At 36.5% G+C, this 21858-nt stretch overlaps 1 protein-coding gene across 1 annotated transcript in view; it reads left to right on the top strand.

Moving 5' to 3' along the window:
• The window catches only part of LOC113081176 (coiled-coil domain-containing protein 120-like), a 49587-nt gene that overhangs the window by 20523 nt on the left and 7206 nt on the right, over positions 1-21858 (top strand). The window contains 3 exon segments of the mRNA XM_026253235.1: positions 19555-19695; positions 19803-19884; positions 21716-21846. Coding sequence (XP_026109020.1) covers positions 19555-19695; positions 19803-19884; positions 21716-21846 — 354 coding nt within the window.

Genomic DNA, 21858 nt, shown 5'->3' on the forward strand with positions numbered 1-21858 from the left:
ATAGACATAAATAAACCTTGCTCCTCTATATTGTTAAATTTAACTTCCCATTCTCTTCCTCATTTTAAGCAAATGTTATTTTGCTGAATTTTCATGTATTATAATGTATTTTGTGTCCGAAAAAAGAAAATACATTTCTAAGAAAAATCTGACAATAACCCACAAACCCATACTGACCATGAACAGATGATGCCAACAACACTATTATTATTATTAATATTATTAGTATTTGTTAAGGCAACCATTACTACTTCTAATTTCTACACTTAGAGTTAGTGATTTGAATAAACCATATGATTTGAAGGACATATAAAACTTCTGTGCATAATTTTGAGTAAAAATAATTTTTTGGTATCTTATATTTATGTGTCTTAAATATAATTTGTAGTTAACATTAAACTGTTTCGTCAATGTGTTTCAGTACATTTTTAATTTCCCCTTTGTCAGATTTTTGTATAATTATTTGTATTTTTGTTATATATATATATATATATATATATATATATATATATATATATATATATATATATATATATATATATATATATATTAGTAGTTATATTTTTATGTTTAAAATACAACATATATATAATAAAATTATTATAATAATAAATAAAAAATAAATAGACACTAAATAAAATATTCTAAATAGTTAAGGTAATAGTTACATTTTGTATTTTGTTATATATATATATATATATATATATATATATATATATATATATATATATATTAGTAGTTATATTTTTATGTTTAAAATACAACATATATATAATAAAATTATTATAATAATAAATAAAAAATAAATAGACACTAAATAAAATATTCTAAATAGTTAAGGTAATAGTTACATTTTATATTTTTGAAATATGGTTTATATATGTGTACTAATGAAAAAGTAAATAATATAATATAATAATAATAATAATAGTAATATTAATATACGGCCCTAGTACATGACCCAATGTTGATATTACCCATGCATGTAGATAAAAGTAATTGTTGTTAATTCTCTGTTGTGCCTCAGTGGCACCATGTGTCAGAAGCAGCTGTGAGAGCCCCAGCTCTGTCAGGTTTATGGGTCACTACCAGGATGCCAAGACAACAGTGTTGTCTCCATACCTCCCATAATCAGCTGCTCGCTAGATCGCCAGCAAATGTGTCGCTTGTGATGGGCTTGAGTCTAGTGACCACATGAGACCACTGACTGATTTAATGAGATGCTCTTATGTTGATGAAAGCAGTTGTGTGAATCAGAGGCTGTTTAGTGTTAGTAATGGTGTTTGTTTTCAAGGGTAGTATGTAATATATTATTTCATATTTTGAGATTGACAATAGTTTCCCTAATATATAAATGTACATTTTTAGTAAAAAAAAAAAAAAAAAAAAAAAAAATATATATATATATATATATATATATATATATATATATATATATATATATATATATATATATATGTATATAATATAGTAAATTCCAAAAGAGGACACATATAGAAATCAGTGGTTAAGTTGTATTTACAACACTGTTCCAGAACAGTTCAACCCAAATATTCAACTGTGTGCAGTGCATTTAATGGAGGACTGTTTCCTGAACCTGGGAGAGTAGCCTACTGTGCACAAAGGTTATTTCTATAAAGTGGGGCATTTCCAACTTTGCAAGGACAGTCTGGCATACTCACAGCCTGTAAGTACGTTTTCATATTTAAAGATTTTGCCACTGATGATTCAAACGCGAGTTTTGAGCAGTGTAGAGCTTGTGATTTGTCATTTCTCCTTTCAAAAAACATTTTTTAAAGGAAGGGAAGCAAATTAAACTTTATGCAGACACCAGGAAACAAATTGAAGTCATTGTGATGTCATGTGGGGCATTCCCAAAGACACCTACTTTAGTAATATGTACATACTTTACAGTATACTAAAATAAGTGTCTTTGGGAATGCCCCACATGGCATCACAATGACTTCAAATTAAACAATTTGTTTCCTGGTGTTTGCATAAAGTTTAATTTGCTTCCCTTCCTTTAAAAAATGTTTAATGCCAGTGCAATGTGGAATGCCAGTGCATGACAGAACAGTTGATTTCGCTCTTAAAAAATGCTGAACTTAAGTAGTTAAGTAGTTCAAGGGATACTCCACCCCAAAATTAAAATCTTGTCATTAACCCTCATGTCATTCCAAAACCTGTAAAATTTTCGTTCATCTTCGGAACACAATATTAGATATATCTTGAATGAAAATTGGGTGCCCTGTGACTGTCTCATAGACTTCCAAGTAAGTTACATTGTCAGGTCCAGAAAAGTATGAAAGACATCGTCAGAATAGTCCATCTGCCATCTGTAGTTTAAACGTAACGTTATGAAGCAACGAGAATACGAAAAATAGCGACTTTATTCAACAGTTCTTTGTCAACAGTCTCCTCTGTGTCTCTCCACATCACTCAAACTGCCTGTGCTCTTCTGTATCAGCCGCGCCACAAGGATGCGCTGTTTGTACGTGTATTTAGCGTTGATTTGAAAGAAAATTTTCTTCGCTTACAAAAAGTATTCTCATCTTCATAATGTTACGGTTGAACCACTGATGGCAGATGAACTATTCTGATGATGTATTTCATACTTTTCAGTAGGGCTGGGCGATATGGAGCAAAAAATATATCTTGATATACAATATATATCTCCATATCTTTACAGGAAAAATAACCCCCCAAAAAACAAATGCAAAAACAAATATGCCAAATTTTACGTTTAGGGGCCTTTACATTTTTTTTCTTCTTCATCATATTTTTTATTGTTACCTAATTCTGTGTTTTAGCATGTGTAATTATTTAAATGCATAAAACAACTTAATTTGTTAATTTTGTTTCTTAAAATAGCCTTATGAAATATTTCCCCCCCCTCTGAAATTCTGTGTATTTACAAGGCATAAAACATTCATTTAATTTATCTTTTAATTATTGAAAATTAAGCAAACTTTATTTTTTGGTAAACATTTTTTTTAAATTTACTATTAAAAATAAAACATTGAAGAAATGTTGTTATTATTCCTTAAAAAATATGTTCGTTTCATTTTAATAGTAGTAGTAGTAGTAGGCTATGTACATTCTGCTGAACAATAGTAATAGATTTCTGGCAAATACTTGTCTTTAAACTAAACCAGACTTTTATTTTGACGGGTAACTGTACCTTTACAGTTCTGTGTATGTGATGCTACAGTCTATGATGTGATATGACGCTGGTTTTACTCAAATCAAACACTCAGATGCTCATGAAGTGACTCTCAGTGCAGTTCTGGAGATGTTCTTCATGTGTTCACATCCTCATTTAGTGAGACGACAGAACATGAAATCACCGAGAGCGTCACGCGTGCTTCCGTGTGTGTAATGAATGAAGTTGCGCTTCTGCAACTTCATTCATATCGCGATTTGATGTGAGTGCAATGACCTACTTTTGATTAATTCATTCAAAAATTGACAAATTACGTGACATTCCACGTTAAACTGTAAATTCTGTTTTGACTGGATGACTGGATTCCGCGATTCCGTGCGCATTTTCTGCATCGTGGACATCATAGGGCACTACAGTAGACATCTGCCTGCTGTTCGTCCGACGCCTTTAAACCGAGGTATCTCCTTATAATGGAGCCAGTTGTCCTTTTCTGATACATTTACATTTACATTTACATTTAATCATTTAGCAGACGCTTTTATCCAAAGCGACTTACAAATGAGAACAATAGAAGCAGTCAGGTCAACAAGAGAACAACAACAGAATACAAGTGCCATGACAAGTCTCAGTTAGTCTAGTATAGAACGCATAGCCAGGTATATATAATTTTTTTTTTTTTTTGATACTAGTTCTGTAGCGGACGCCGCCATGTTCATTAGACAACACGCGAGGGGAGGGGGAACAAAACAGTACAGTTCTCTGTACAGTTCTCTCTCCACCTTCAATACCATGACTTAGGTGCCTTTGAGCAAGGCATCGAACCCCCAACTGCTCCCCGGGCACCGCAGCATAAATGGCTGCCCGCTGCTCCGGGTGTGTGTTCACAGCAGAGGTGGGTAGAGTACCCAAAAACTTTACTCAAGTAAAAGTAAAAGTAATTCTAGAAATATTTACTCAAGTAAAAGTAAAAGTACTAGTCTTGAATAGTTACTTGAGTAAGAGTAAAAGAGTATCGGATAAAAAATCTACTCAAGTAGTTAGTTACTAGTTACTTTGGGTCATATATACGGAGCCTTTTTTTATATAGATATTAGGGATGTCAAATTTCGATTATTTCCATGATCGATCGTCGTTTAAATTAACGATCAATTAATCGATTAATCGTTAACCATAATACTGCAAAATGCGTCTATTGCAGGCACGCAGTCAGCGGTATGACAGGATGTGCAAAAGCCCCACACACACACAAAACGCTTTCTCACTTGAATTAAAGAGGTTTTAGTCTGAATAAAATGCTAGTAGCAGGATTATAAAATGAATAGATGCGATTATGATCATTTGATAAAATGAAGAGAGCGCGCCATACTTTTGAGGTCATTTTACTTTGTTGACAGTTTCCAATCCCGCACGGAGAACGCTGAACGCGCCTCTTTAAATGGTTTTGTGGTGCTCGTTGTTGTATTTTAAAGCACAATTGCAATGTTTTCAACTGACATTATTGTATAAAATTATCCTAAATGTGGAGCACGTGTGACTGCGCTGCACATTAAGTGAACTACATCGGCGCTGCTGCACCAAAACGCACTGTTGCTCACATTAATTTGATCCTGCTGGATTCTGTCCTAGAAAATGTCAGATTTTTAAAAATCCGGCATACAGCGCATTAGATCGTGACAGTGCATGCGTGCACACGAGGATGAGTGAGCGCGGCTTTGGCTAGATTTATTTGGAGGTTATTGCTCATGTCTCATTCGGCACAAATCGAAATGTTTCCATATTCGCAATGTATTTGAATGTTAAACTATTATTTATAATGTAAACTAGGCTTGTACTTAACACGCATTCGCATATAGACGGAAAAGATGATCCTCTGAGCAAAAACGTCCTTGGCATAACAGCAGAGTGGACCGGTATAATACGGTCTATTTAAACTGACCAGTGTAACCTTTTAATGTTTAGTTGACATTTTATTTTGATAATGAACAGACTGCGATGTAAGTTTGAATCGCTAGAATATACGTGTGCAGCAGGCTCCGGGGCGATCGAAACAGCTGAGACATTAAAAAAAATATATATTTTCCGCAAAAGTGTTTACTTTCATTTGTGCACACTCACAATAAAAACAGAAGATTTGTGCTCTTGTAAAATAAAGCAAACAAACAGAATGCGTTGTCATCCTTTTTTTTTTGTGAACTTATGGAGCGCCCACACTTCTGTTTTAAATCCGTTATTCTTAATTAGCCTATTTAAGTCGGATATATTTCGCATAGCCTATTTAAAAAATAAAAAAAAACATGAAAACAAATTGTTATTTTTATGTTGGGCCTATTACTTAGTAGGCTATAAATTTTCCTTAAAGCATCCCATTTTGTCCCAGGGCTTAGAACCTGTGCCCTAGTCAGGTCCATGCAGAAACTTGTGAACGATGCTCGGCGTCACCGTTTAGTGACAGCAGTGAATGCTCCAGGAATGTGTCGGTCACAGCGCCTATTAATCGCTGTTTTGAATCCAGCAATTATTTATTTAGAAATGATAAGATCTGATTATGACAAGTGTGGTATAAAAGCTTTGTTTATTAGAGGAATAATAGGTTAACTGGAAAACGTTAGATCGCGACCATGCTTTTGGACCCCATAGTCTTCATTTACGCGGCTTTGTTCTGGTTTGCCGGTTGGTCACAAATTTCCACAAATTCAGTATATTTAGGCATTGTTTCTTTTCCTAAATCTTCATAGTCTAACCCTCTAATTTCTCAGGTTTATTTTATTATCTTTCGCTTTGTATAACTGTTTTCGCATCTCTTACTGTGGTAAACATGGGAAGGGAAATTAAAGATTTCATAAATTAAGAATTCGTTCGATTTATTAATTTGTTCCCTTATTTCACTTAAATCATGGGTTATTTAGGGAACACAATTAATGAAACATGGACAATTGCCACATTAATAATTCGTAGGAATGAATTAACAAGTTGTAGGAATGAATAGACTACCTGTCCTGTCACTGTGTCCAGCAGCCCTGCAAAGCGCACGATATAAAACAGTTATCTGATGAAATGATTAGTAACTACATTTCTATTGCATTTAATGTTGAAGAACTTTTATGTTGTTTCTATTTTAATGTACTTTAAAGTTTAAATCACATTAAAAGCTTAATTTGTACATTGTGAATGAATGATGATGCTTTTATATATCGTCACCGTCACTCACAGCCGCTCGCACGTGTTGAGTGCGCATGAGCCGCACGCAGCCCAACACTGAATAGGTTAACCGACCATCGACAGCCTTAATCGATTGCATCTCTTATCGACAATTAATCGATCATCGATTAATCGTTGACATCCCTAATAGATATATAGACAAAAAATGTATGTAATGTATGTGTGTGTGTATAAATGTATATATTTCATCAGCCTTTAATCCAATTTATGTAATTTATTATAAAACCCTGTCTGTTTATTTAAGTAACAAATATAGGTGTCATGCCATAACATATTTTTAATACGACTGACTTTATTTTAAATGTGAATTTAACATTGAAAGTTAATGTGATATAAATATTGCTACTAATCTTTCATTGTTCAGAAAGAGAGCAAATAACATTTACATTATTAAACATAATTTTCACACAGTCAGTCTAGATTTCATTCACTCTCAGAAACTACCATTAAAATCACTGAAACTGTTAACACTGTGAAATCAATATCTTAATTATAGATTCGTACACACATCTGCAGAGAGAATTCGGCAGAAAGAGGTATTCAGTAAGTGAGCGAGTGAAGGAAGCACCGGCATTTCAGCGATGACTCATCGGAACACCTCTGATTGGCCATTGCATTCAAAAGCTCAACAGAATCTTGTGTGATTGGTTAATGCGCAGCGCTGTAAAAACACGTCTATCTCTGGCTCAGCGCCAGCAAGCGATCACAGATCTGAATTTAGCAGCTGATGATATGACTTGCTGAACGTACTCGCACTGGTGTGATTGTATTAAAATTAATAAAATCTTAATCGGCTATTCTTTGTCTTTTGGAAGCTGCATTCAACCTGTTACAAGCCACACACGTACAACAAACTAATGTCACAGTGGTATCGTGTACTGTAATCGAATGTAGCCCAAGTTATTACCTGTTAAACAGTAGACAGCACACGCGTTCATCTAATAAGGATATCCACCGCAAGCAAATAATAGCCTTTGCAGATTAGCTTTCAATTCAGTGCAGTTCCATAGCCCCGTTTTCAACGCTGCTTATATTCTTAAACGTTACAACTCTGAGTGAACCGCTTCAGAGCTCAGCGCGTGCAGCATGGAACTGAACGACTCAATCAAACTGATTCACGAACCAATTCACTCGTTTGCCAATTGGTTTGATCAAGCCTTTGAACAGAGTTGACTCAAAAGAATGAATCATTCGCGAATGGGCATCGCTCATTGTCGAGAGAAAAGTAGACGGCGCGTTTGGAATAAACTGAAGCATTTATTGCATTAAGATAAAGTAACGAGAGGGGCGTCGCCCACAGTAACGAAGTAAAAGTACAGATTTTTCCCAAAAAATGTACTCAAGTAAGAGTATAAAGTACCCATCTTTAAATATACTCCGAAAAGTATTCGTTACCCCCGAAAAATTACTCAAGTAAATGTAACGAAGTAAATGTAACTCGTTACTACCCACCTCTGGTTCACAGTGTGTGTTCACTGCTCTGTGTGTGTGCACTTCGGATGGGTTAAATGCAGAGCACAAATTCTGAGTATGAATGTCAGGTCACTTTCACTTTCACAAAAAAATCAAGGAGGCGGGGGCGAGCACAGCACAGAGAAGACAAGCAAAGTGCCGGAATCAGAATGAAATATATATCATAAGTTAAACATAAAAGCACATTGTGATCTACTTTTGACTCACATATGTGCTTGTCAGTCTTGAATCTCAATAGGTCATGAAATTACTTGGTCTCATGAGTACTTTAAAGGTGTTCACATTAGAGCTGAAGATCTTTGCCCGAACCCGACGGGACCCGTCGGAACCCGACGGGTTCGGTCGGGTTCGGGCTTAATTTCTATCATCTTACGCGGGCTCGGGCCGGGCTCGGGCTTGCGCTCCGGTTTGCGAGGTAAACGAGCGGTTATGTGATGTGTTTCGATTAGCGCGAGAAAGATGCGAAAATTAATGCTGAGCAGGTGTAATGGAGGCTTGCCTCTGGTGAATACGTTTTGGTTGCACCAGCAACTAAAGCAAACACTGAGGTGTGGAAAAGTTTTGACCATGTTTATAATGAGAATAATGAGTGAATAATGACGCACCATCAGTGAGCGCAGGAACGCGCTGAAGACATCTACAGTGGATTCAATCATTTCCCTCCACATAAACATGTAGACCTAGCCTAATCTCTGTGAGTAAAGGTTTTTCAAATGATAACTAAATATTCATTGAGTCTTAAATGCATAATGTTAACAGAGTGTTTACGCTAATGTTGGCATTATTCTTTTATTAAATAAAGCAAATCCGGCGGAGCCTTTATCTTAATTTCGTTATTGCCAAATACCCATCTTAATTTAAAATTTATCTTAATTAATTTTTTTTTAAATGACTCGTTTTTATTGGTGCGTTGGTCTATTTATAGGTTAAATGAGCCTATGTCTAGAATGCTGAGATGTTACGATGTGACACAGGACTTATTTTATTTCTTTATTCCAACTTCCAAGTGGTCTAGTCTATGTTAGTTAAGAGTAAATTATGTTAAAACATGAATAAATTGCTCATTGTTGGCAAAAGGCAAAAGAGCTGTGTGCGTGCGCACATTTGAATAATGTCGGGCTGTAAACGGGTTCGGGCTTTAAAAAAGCTGTCAATCAAAATGTACTTGTCGGGCTCGGGCCGAAACCTGTCGGGCTCGGGTCCTGTCGGGCCTAACTTTTAAGGCCCGATTACAGCTCTAGTTCACATCCTCTACTCATACACTCTACTCATCTGGACAAATTAGCTGGACAATCAGATAGTCCTGTCCTTAACTAAATCAACCTACAATTGGATTACTAATAGCTGTCTCTGCATATTGGGCTAGGATATTAGGTATTTTAATATTGAAAACATCACCGGTCATATTCGACTGTATTTCTGTCAGTAGCTCTTCTGGACAGGGCAGTTTCCACCTTTGCACCAATTCAACACCTCAATTAAAGCATGTTTTCTGGTGGGTGGAGTGTCTTTTAGCAATGGGGTGTTATGTACATTGCACAAAAGTGCTGACGCCTGCAGTCCAACCCAACCCAGAATGATCTCAGAGTGCACTATTAACCAACTGGCTTTTTGACTCACAGCCATCACAGTCTGAATCATTTCATGGCCAAATCGTGAGCCTCAGATGCTTATACAGTAGTGCATAAGCTTATCATAAGTGGAACATTGATCTGAAAGGGGATGAGATCACCTTCAATCACACTCATGCAATCACACTCATGCAAACACACACACACGCGCACGCGCACGCACACACACAGACACACAAACATACAAAATCCTACCCATTGGCTTTGAATATCCAAACGAGGTTCCAATTTGCATCAGTATGATTCCAGCTGCTTGAATGAGCCCAGTCTGTTTAAAGCCCACGTGTTTCTCTTTGAGGTCTAATCTGCTCATAATTATCTCATGTTTTCAATGCACTTTAATTTCTCTCCTTCTGGATATATTTGCACTTCTCACTTTTTCTGTCTAATTGGTTTTATTTCTATTAGTTTTTTTTATATATATATATTAAAGAGCCACACAGATGGGAAATCAAAAATTACCTGTATTACAGTGTATGATGTAGCTGTCCATCAGTGTAAACAATGTGCAAAGTAATTAAACCAAAAAGTACACGATTTATAAAGTTATTGGCTTCTAAAGTATGGAAAAGAGATGCTAACGCATTGTTTACCGTGAAGTTGTGTGCGGAACAACGAATCAAAACTGACTATGTCAGTTGACCAATCAGAACACAGTATGCTACCGAAAGGTGGGGTTTAAGGAAACTGAATCTTTTAAACAGCTTCGCGCAAACCGTTTGGGGATCTCTGAGAATTTAGGTAATTTTAAAATGATATGTTGACAAAATGACAATGTTTTTTAACATTGGATGGATTTAAACCTGTTGTACAGGACTTATAAACAGTGATAGGAAGCTTAGAATTTTAATCTTACTGCTCTTTAATTTTGAAAACATTTTTTTATATTATTATTTTGTAAATATTATTTTTATTTTTATTTCTTTTAAAGTTAGTAATTCAATTTAAAAATAATGATTTAAAATTGTTATTTCTGTGTTTTCTGTGTACTACTTGTTGCTGAAGTAGTCGTCATCATTTATAATGTTCTGCTCTACCTGATTCATTGCTCAAATCTTTACTGCTGAGCCAGAGTTCAAAGAATTCTAAGAAAGCAGTTTTTTTTTTTTTTTTTCTAGCCATCAGGAGCACCCAAAACATTTTTCCACACACACAGTGTTCTTTTTTTGAGCCGCTTCTGCATTCGGAACCACTGCATGAAACCCTGAATTAGACTTTTGATGGTTGGGAAAGATTTCTCAATCCCTGTGTGGTCTTTATGTACTGCAGCAGTGCTTACCATCGTCTTCGAAGGCCGTTGTCTTTGTGTTGTTATCTAGAATGCGTATTTAATATGCTTTGGCTGTGGATCAATGTGGAACAGATTTCAGAGGTAGAGCTTTGCTGTGAAAGCCTCCTGTGTGGTTCGCTGTAACGTGCCGCCCAGCAGTGGATGGATGTTGTAGATGCCCTCAGATGAATGTTTGTGTAACATGTGTCTTCCAGATGTACAGGTAGTTGTTGCGGTCTATCCCCATGGGACTGCATTTCCTATCTATCATCTGACTTGAAAGAGTTTTATGTGCACTGAGGTCTTTGAATGTGAGAGAAAAGCATCACTTATCGTCCAGGGCCTAACAAAAGGACTATGATTAGGTTCTCATGTGGGGGACGTAATTGTCATGGTGCACTTGTTGTTTGTTGTCTTTTACAAGCATGCTGGAAATATGTGTTGAGCGCTCTGGTGGATTAAATCCAGGCAAGTGAAGCCAGGATGCCAGTGTATGTTTTTCTTTTTCTCTCTTGAGGTAACCAACATGCATCACCGTTAATAGATGTTTGCAAAATGTAAAATAATTGAATTATCTGAAGGTACAATGACTATTTTTCTCTCCCTAGTTATGAATCATTTCAAAACGGCGGCATTTCACGTTTTTTAGCTTTGCTAATCAAGGTCATTTGCCCTCAAAACAATTGCTGCTGTTACTCTAAAATTAAAATTGACTGAAATGTACTCTTTCTCAGGCCATGATCCAATATGTAGATGTGTTTGCTTTTCATCAGAACAGATTTGGAGAAATTTAGCATTATATCACTTGTTCATCAATGGATCCTCTGCAGTGAATGGGTGCCGTCAGAATAAGAGTCTTTTTAAAGACATTTTTTTTTACCTCAATCTGTTGTTTCGGCTCTATTTTTATATTGGTGTCCTCTAAGATTGCGAGTGATAACAAAAGAAAAAGAAAATGTTTACAGCGGCATGAGTCGTGACTGTCATTAGCCTGATTGGAACAAATTTTCTCTGTAAGTATTTTTAAAACTTCAGATTTGAAGACTACAATAAGATTTCACTTCTACTGCAGTTAATAAAATTTTGGTAGGCTACTATGCGATGATGGACTAAATGTTATGTAATTTAAATGGGCTACCTGTTTGGTATATCAAAAAGTGTATATTTTTAAATGTGATTATTGTTGGGACAAAGTATTTACCATACTTTCAAAATCAATATTCAAATAAGAAAAATATGCAATATGAAAGTAATTTAAGAAAAAATGTGTTTTACAGAGAGAGAGAGAGAGAGAGAGAGAAAAAAAACAATATTTGGTTTTCAAAAAGCTTTTTTCCAAAAGGTACATCTGAAAAAAGTGGGGTCATCTTATAATCAGGACTGTCTTATATTTAGGTCAATAGAGTATGTTGCTGCATGTTTAAGCTGTTGAACGGCAGTATGAAGAAACCAGCATCATGACCCAACGTGACCTTTGAGCATGAATGCATCTGATCCTGATTGTGCCAGCACATTGGGCTTTGGCTGTTTTCACACTAAATTTGGACACCATGTTTATCTTCACACCTTTTCTGTGTGTCCAACAATTGCATAACAGATCCAGAAATTTGATGCACATACACATTCAAAAACGTAAACTATAGCAAATTTACAGTTATGTTGTGGACAAATATGTAGCTAAGTTGAATGTTGTGTAAGTGATGTCAGATTGCCATTCATCTTGAATAGACATTTCTTATTATTAGCAATGTTGAAAACAGTGCTGCACCCCCCCCACCACCCCCAGGATCCTTCAATGAATAGACAGTTCAAAAGACAGCATTTCATTTAAAATAGAAATCATTTGTATGATTATAAATGTCTTCACTCTCACTTGATATCAATTTAATGCATCCTTGCTGAATAAAATAATTAAATCAAAACCTTTGAATGGTAGTGTACATACAGTATAAGCTGTGTTATGAAATCAGCACCCAAGAGGAGTATTGCAGTGTCCGGCTGCAGATGATTATGGATCAGCAGAAAATATCATCTCAGCTCCTAAAAATACCGTCACCTTCTGTAACTCTACAGTATCTTTGCATCATTTCTGGTTTTTCATGTGTGCTCTTTGCTTTAGGTTCAGATTGAGATTGTGAAATGGGGGGGAGCTGGTTCGTATGTCAAGGCCATCTGCTGTCTGCGGCCGTCCTGACTCCTCTCTGCTGGAGCTGTTGTTGCTGCCAGTCAGAGGAAATGTGCCCTCCGCCCAGCCTGCTGAGAGGAGATGGAGCAGATTTTTAAAGGTAGTCAGGAAGAGAAGGATATGGGATTTCATTAAGTTGCTGGTGTGGTGAGAAGCAAAGGGCATCAAGGTGTGATCTAACTAGTGTTTCCTTTCGGGACCCTTGGGAGACCCCTTGGACTGGTATCATGCCCAGCTGTAGCCGCATGGTGCATGATGTAACCATTGCAATGAGCATTCGTAAACTGTGCCAAAAATTCAGCATGACCGAAAGGTTCATCGGCATCATCTGACCTGTGCACAAAGGCCAGGACCTGATGAATGCATGAGTAAAGCAGAGACAAATGATTACAAGCCTCATGGGGTTCAGAAGTTGGTTTGATTTCATTTCACTGCATTTTAATATTCATTTTGAAGGAAACTCCCAGTCTCTTGAGATTACATTTAGTCGCTAATACTGTGAATTTGGTTTCAGAGAGACTTGATGGCCATTTAAAGGGTTAGTTCACCCAAGTTTGAAAATTAGGCTGTGTTTTACTCACCCCAGAGGCATCCTAGGTGTATATGGCTTTCTTCTTCAGACGAGTCCAGAAGGAGTTATATTAAAAATTGTCTTTAATCTTTCAAATTGTTTAATGCCACTCAATGGGTGTTGCATGAATCAGTCCAAAATAAGTAAAAATTAAAAAAAAAAATGTTTAAAAAATGTTACACATTACACGGCTCCGGGGGGTGAACAAAGACTTCCTGTGGCAAATCGATGCATTTTTGTAAGAAAAATATCCATATTCAAAACGTAATAATCACTTTAATGTAGCTTGCGCCAACAGTTGTACGCGGAAGCAGCTCTGGGCTGATGACATCATGAGGTCAGCGTTGGGCATGTGCAGATGAGTCTCATGAAAACCAACATTTGTTTATAGGAACAAAGGAAGCAAAGTTTCCTTACTTCAGCAAAGGAAATGCAGTCTCCTCTTGGCCTATATTGAAATCCTCTGACAATCGTCTTTACAAACCCTTGTCTAGTACTTCTAATTAATGACCATAGTTTTGTTTTGATCTCCCCTGCGTTCCTGCCTACGTCACTTCTGAGCTGCGCATGCGCAAAGCTGACCTCATACGTCATTCCCCCGTAACTGCTTCACTGCTTTACAACAGTGAGCGCAAGCTAGATTAAAGTGATTATGTTTGTATTTTATTCTTACTAAAATGCATCAATTCGCTACAGGAGGACTTTGTTCACCCCCGGAGCCTTATGAGACACTTTTTTATTTTTATGGATGGGCGCTTTTTATTTAACTTCTTTTGGACTGATGCATGCAACACCCACAGAGTGGCATTAAACAGCTTGAAAGATCAAAGACTTCTCTGAAAGAAGAAAGTCATATACACCTAGGATGCCCATGGGGTTAGTAAAACACAGCCTAATTTTCATTTTTGGGTGAACTAACACTTTAAATATAGAAAAACATTGTACTGCATGTACCACATGTCCTTGAAAATAAAATGAAACATGATGCTGCAGTGGTAATTTGGGTGCCAGATCAAATCAATAGAGAACTAAGTGGAATTTAGTTGCCAAAAATCACAGAAATCACACAATTCACCTTTAGTTTGCATGCTGTTTGAATGAAGTCCCCTTTTTAATTAAAGGGCATCAACTATGCAGTTTGCAAGAATAAAATGACATACTTGGTTTACCAAATTTCCTGTCTTCCTCAAAAGAGAAATGGCTGTTTTTACTATTTTGGACTAATTATGTGTCTGCATAAGGCCCTTTCTGTTTTGTGTATTGTTGGTTTGTTTTTATTTTGTCAAATGAGCAATAGACAACATTAAAGCGATATTCTGTCATCATTTACTCTCCCTCGAGTTGTTTAAAGCCTGTATAATTTTCTTTCTTCTATTGAACACAAAAAAAGACATTTTGAAGAATGTTTGGTAACCAAACAGTTGCTATTAGCCATTGACTTCAATTTTTCCCTTACTATGAAAGGACCTTTTAATACCAGCATTTTTCAAAATATTTTCTTTTGTGCTCAACAGAATAAAGACATTCATACAGGTTTGGAAAAACTTGAGTATGAGTAAATATTCTGAATTAAATGTTTTGGGTGTACTATTCATTTAAGACCTTAACTTATAACTTGCATGTTCCAGGTCATGCAGAAACCTGATGCCATTTGGTCCCAATTGTCCTTTATACGAAAGAGCAATGCCACACATGCATCTGTTTAGCACAATTATCCGGATCAGGATGGCTTCAGGCAATGGTTTTGACAGCTGTATTTAGGCGCACTCACTTTCTTTGAATATGCCACAGTTTGTGTAATTTTCAAGATGCAGATAATTATAAATAGAATTTTATGTTTTATGCAGAAAATGAGAGTGATGGTTATCCATGCAAAACTCACCTACTGTTGTAGACTGTAACCAGAATGTTGGTAGTCTGAGTGGTTGCTAGGTAGTTGCTTACAGGCCCAAATCATCCAAAGAGCCCACCCCAATTCTCTATGATATTTTGGTTAAGAAAAACCTGTTTTGACTTTGTGTTTGTCATTAGTGTGACCCATACATTTTGTGACTGCATGTAATTTTGCAGTGAAGAAAGTAAGATGGTTTCGGTGCAGTCCGGTGATGTGGAAACGCAGCTGTGTCCACACTTCCTTGTTAGTGTGGGATTAATTACCGGAGGCACGGAACAGTGGAGAACACGTCTGTCAGATCCGCCGGGATCAGAGAGGTCGCAGAGAGTCCAGGGAGCATGAAGAAATCTGCTGACCCCCCCTGCTGTCTTCAGCGCTGTCTGCGAGAAGATACAATTCAGTACAAACCGTGCTCCCCAGAGGAGACTGTTCTGCAGACCTGAGGAAAAAAAGTTGCCATTCTGTTTCAAATTGAAATTGTTGATGTTATGTGAAATATCAAGGTCGTTATTGGAGTGATCAGTCAGGAGAATCTTGCTGAGAGAAAAAATAAAGAGGAAAGAAAACAGAATGATGGATGTGCTGTCTTTTACAGGCAGCGTGTGTGTGTGTGTGTGTGTGTGTGTGTGTGGGCTGTCTGGAAAGTATCCAGCCATGTAATATGAACAATTTGAGATGAACAATGCAATACGATTAAAACAGCCGGAGCTATGGGCAACTGGTAATTGACAGCTTCATTAGGCCTGCCCATGCAACACATCTCACATTACGTCTTCGCCACTTTTTCTGTGAAACATCAAATCACCCATCTGACTCAGCCCTACTACAGCCCAGATTTAGTCTTTTCCCAAAACTAAAATCACCTAGGGTTTATATATATACAGTACAGACCAAAAGTCTGGACACACCTTCTCATTCAAAGAGTTTTCTTTATTTTCATGACTATGAAAATTGTGGATTCACACTGAAGACATCAAAACTATGAATTAACACATGTGGAATTATACATGGAATTATATACTTAACAAAAAAAAAAAAAAACTGAAAATATGTCATATTCTAGGTTCTTCAAAGTAGCCAGTAATAGCCAAAGTAGCTTTGATTACTGCTTTGCACACTCTTGGCATTCTCTTGATGAGCTTCAAGAGGTAGTCACCTGAAATGGTCTTCCAACAGTCTTGAAGGAGTTCCCCAAGAGATGCTTAGCACTTGTTGGCCCTTTTGCCTTCTGTCTGCGGTCCAGCTCACCCCTAAACCATCTGGATTGGGTTCAGGTCCGGTGACTGTGGAGGCCAGGTCATCTGGAGCAGCACCCCATCACTCTCCTTCTTGGTCAAATAGCCCTTGATGCCTTCAGTGTGACTCTACAATTATCATAGTCATGAAAATAAAGAAAACTCTTTGAATGAGAAGGTGTCCAAACTTTTGGTCTGTACTGTATATATTATACTATGTATTATATGTTATATAACATTTCATTATTATATCTATAAATTACACACCCATATAAAATATAATAAAACAATGTTTTTTTAATTCTTTAACAAATTTGTAAAAAAAATTATCTATATCTTGTTTTTTCACTTTTTTTATATTTTTTTATTCTGTTTTATATTGGTGTATACCCATAAAATAAAAATAATACCAGTAATTCTTGGGTAATTTTAATGCAACCAATTTCAATATCCTACGAAATGCCTCATGCATGTACAATACGGCCCCTTTACATGTTCAGAACTGAGCTACAGGTTTACAGAGAACAGAATAGAGAACAAATGCGGGAAGTCTCGAAAATGGACAGATCATAATTCCACGAACATCTGAACGGAGCTGATAATACAGGCTCCGACATGAGAGAGTGGAATGCTGGCAAACCTTGTGAAGACCGCAGAACATTTGTCATGACGTTTGGCGAATCACACACACACACACACACACACACACATATGCACAGCTTGTCTGGTGCATATTTATAGTCTCAAATTAATGCTGGCTTGCAAAATCTGATTTTATCCTAGATTTTTATGTTTTCCAGACAATGCAAAAAACACTATATGGCTGTGCATTGTGCAGAACTTCCAGCCATGATGCTAAGTAGTGAGTAGTGAGTGATTGTCTATAGATTGTATTTGCTAAAAGGATTTTGGCTGAATACTGAGTGTTTGCTAGGTGACCAAGTCCAAAAATTATATTCTGGTCTCTAGATTTGGCTCAAATCGCTCATTGAGCATAAGTCTATGAAATGTGTTTGCATGGTTTATTGTTGAACACTAAGTGTGAGCAATACTAAAGTGACTACAGTACATCCTTAGCAATTACCTCTAAAGGGAAAAAAAACACTTTTATAATGAGTAAAACTATTCAGTACGTATATGAGATCAACATATCATGCTGCTTTTATGAGAAATGACTTCATGTCCAACTTAGAAAGGATGAATATTGCGAAAGGGTTTAGTCAAAACTTTTAGAGATTTAGGTAAACTCTACAGTAAATGCTTAGAATTTGGCAAACACGTCAGTTCTTCAAGATCAGGGGACTTATCAAGCTCAAACTGACAACATCGTGACTCCATTAGCTGAAACCCAACACTAGGCAAACTAAGACAGGCATAGACACCGTGTTTGCTCTTGCAATTACGTTATCGGCCCGCTCGCTTTCATTTGTCCTCCCTTGACCCTCGAGTGTGTGTGATGGGCACGATTAGGTCATGACAACATACAATAGCTACATTGTTCTGTTGCTTTCTTTTAATTTTGAACGCATGCTTCACTCATCTGCTACTCTATTCTCCAGGTTAGTTCCGCATATGACTCAAATGGGTCTATTGATTTTCTTTATAATTATAACCTTCTGCATTTTTCAGAGACACCCATCATTCACAGCTTCTCAATGATAGAGCCACTCCGGGGCATCCAGAGAGCCACCCATCTCTTACGCAGCCGAGATAATAACTACTTTCTGATGCATGAAAAACGGCAATGAGACGGATAGATCACCACTGTGTGTCGAAGCTGAAAACATTTGGGCTTTTTGGTGTTTATTTAGGTTGTAGACAGGAAACCGTACCGTAACCGTTGTAGTATTTGTGGTTTTTCGACCTTTCTCCTCATTGTCCGTGCCTCCTTGTTTATGGCTGATCTGAGGAAATGACTCGTGCCCTGGGTGAGTGTTTTTGTGTGTGAGGGTTTCTGACGGCATTGTTGTTATAGGTCAGTCTGAGCCTTCCATTTCTGTTTTCTGCACTCGCTTCCTGCTTCGTGAGCCACTTCCTGCACGCCGCAGTCCACTTCCTGTCCGGAGTTCCCACAGGCAGTTCCATGTGAATATGAAAAGGGGGAAACACACTGTGAATCACATGTGAATGTGACTTGGGTCAACCAAAGATCTTGAAAGTGAAAATAAACTAAAAATAAGATCTCAAATCACTTATGCGTGTTTCTACTATTTAAGCAGTATTTCATTTAAATAGTACGTTTTCAGTTATATTAATTTAGTTTTGTTTTATGTGTTTTTCATTCGATTTGTTTTTGTTTATTTAAATATTTAGCTTTAAGTTAGTTTAAGTACTTTGGCTTATTTCCATTTGGTAACATTTCAAATTTTCATTTTAAGGTTTTAATTTTTTTTATATATATATATTTATATCTATATTTAATTTCAGTTATTTTATCATTATTTCAATTAACCGAAGCCATTTTTATTCGTTTTCATTTTAGCTAAAAATAACAGCAATGAACTGAAGGCTCTAAAAATATCTTAATTTTGTGCACCCGAGAAATTAAAATAACAAAATAATAAACACTGAGATCTCTTTAATATCTCAGTTGTTTCTCATATACATTGAGATGAATTAATCTTAAAGAGATCTCAGTGTCTCAAAACTGTTATACATTTTGCAGAGATACTCAAGCTTCTGTATCTGCATCTGTATCTAATTTTTATCCTTCAGTAGAATTTCTGAGACAAGTTGAAACAAGATACTTAATAGAAACATAACTGAGAAATCAGTTACATCTACAAAACCTCACATGTCCTATCAGTTAGATTAAGAGCAACTTTGTAGTCAGTCTTCAAAGCCCCTCTCTAGATCAGAGCTCTTACGTGTGGAGGGTCTTCAGTGTCTCATGTGGTTTGTTTTATATTTCAGGACATTGAGTTTGTGAGCGTTGCGCAGCAGCACAGTGGCTCCCCCTCAGGTCAGTCGGAGTACTGCAGCAACACCCAGCCACAAATCTGCTTCATGGCCACAAAACCAAACCTCTGCAGACCGTATGACTCTTACCAAAAGGTGAGAAGGTAAGAAACACATAAACTATTTACATGCCTTTCTTGTTTTAATAGACTCCAGCTGCCAGAAAGATGAGTCAGTGTCATATTTTTTTTGTCTCTATGTAGGTAAACTTACAATCAGGGGTCAGTGAGGCGACGGGAAAGACATATGAGATGGAGGTCAAAGGTCACCTGATAACATGCTCCGGTGAGCACCTCCATGTGTCTGTCTGTCTGTGTTTGTTTGTTGATAAGAAAGAGTCTTTATACATAAGAACTGTAAATTGTCTTTTGTGGCGACCAGATGTCCTCACAGAGACCCCACAAAACCTTAACTGTGGGAACATGTGGGAGGTTTCTGTGAGGAGAACATCTTTATAAAGGGAATAAATCTTAGTTATCTTGAAACTGCAGTTTGCATCTGCTGTTTGGTGATGGAAGTATTGGAGAAATGTACCTTTAAATCTTTAAATATTTGACGTGTAAAAAGGCCAAGAGCTGCCCAAACATGCAAGGTTATAGGTATGTTTTTCTTGTTTTTCCCAGTTATTCATGATTACTGGGTAAGAATAATAAAAAAAAAGATTTATAGAACTACTTAAACTATTAAGGATTTAAGAACAAAAGTTTTCTTTACTTTTCTAGCACTTGAAATCTAAATTTTAAACAAGTTATTTTTAAGAAAATTGGAGAGTTGAAAAATAAAGGAACAATTCGATTATTAGATTAATTAGAGAGCTGTGTTTACACTGTAAGCCTTAATGTACAGATCCGATCGTATTGCTTATTAGCATATTGGCTGTTTATTAGTACTTATAAAGCACATATTAATGCCTTATTCTGCATGACTTTATTCTAGATCCAACCCCATAGCTATAACTATTAACATTTACATTTATGCATTGTGTTTCCTGGGAACTGAACCCACAACGTTTTGCGCTGCTAACGCAATGCTCTACCACTGAGCCACTGGAACACCATCGAATTAGGAGTTTACTGTGGTAAAAAAAAGTCATAGTTAAAAGTGAATTAGTGTTACCACATTCACTTTTAGACATGACCGATATCTGATTAAATTAATTCCCACTTGATCACTTAGACTATGCACATCGTAGTAGACCCTCAGGTTTTGAATGGCCGTGCCATTAAAATGATTTAATTCACGTTGAGTGGACATTGTTATTTGCAAGCCTGGACAATAGCTATCATGGATGTTTTGCAGTGCAAAATATAAAAAGAGCTAAGTTGGGGCAGGAGTTGATAACCAGCTCCTGAATGTTCTGCAGTTTCTTACATATAAAGTTCTCGCCTAAATAAAATGCGAGTGCATATTATACAGCACGCCTGCATTCAAATGTTATCTTTATGGTCAAACGTGTCGCCCCAACATTGTGGTGGCTTGGAGTTCTGAGGGGAATCGGATATTTGTGTGTAGATGTAGATCGGATGTTCAGATATCAGATATGGATCTGATTTTTAAACCACATTTGGAAGTGGCTCAGATCGGATATAAGAAAATCTGATCGCTTGTGTATTTTTGTGTTTACACATGTGTAAACGCAGCCTTTAAGATGATTTAACTAAATAATTCAAATAAATTCTGTTTTTTAAACTTTCTATATTCATCAAAGAATGTATGTCAAAAATGTATCACAGTGTCTACAGAAATATTATTAGCAGCACAACTGTTTTAAACACTGATAATAATAAGAAATGTTTCCTGAGCAGCAAAATCAGCATATTAGAATGATTTCTGAAAAATCATGTGATTCTGAAGTAATGTTGCTGAAAATTCAGCTTTGCATCACAGGAATAAATTACATTTTACAATACATTCGAATAGAAAATTGTTATTTAAAATGTGTATAGCATTTCACAGTTTTTATTATTTGTACTATATTTTTGATCAAATAAATACATTCATAATGAGTATAAGAAGGGTTTCTTAAAAGAAAAGAAAAACGTACCAACTCCAAACTTTAAAATAAGTGGATTTGTGGTCCTTGCTATGATGTGACGTGTGTGTGTGTTTTCTACAGAGCTGCAGGGCGCTGCGGACAGTAAGCAGCGAGCGGAGCGGATGGTAGAGCTGCAGGAGCGCTGGAGGAGTCTGCACTCGCTGCTCAACACTCGGATAGCAGAACTCAAACGTGTGTGTCTGCAGGAGGCGGTCAGTATCTAA

This window comes from Carassius auratus, unplaced genomic scaffold (assembly GCF_003368295.1).
Source record: "Carassius auratus strain Wakin unplaced genomic scaffold, ASM336829v1 scaf_tig00033307, whole genome shotgun sequence".
NCBI lineage: Eukaryota > Metazoa > Chordata > Actinopteri > Cypriniformes > Cyprinidae > Carassius > Carassius auratus.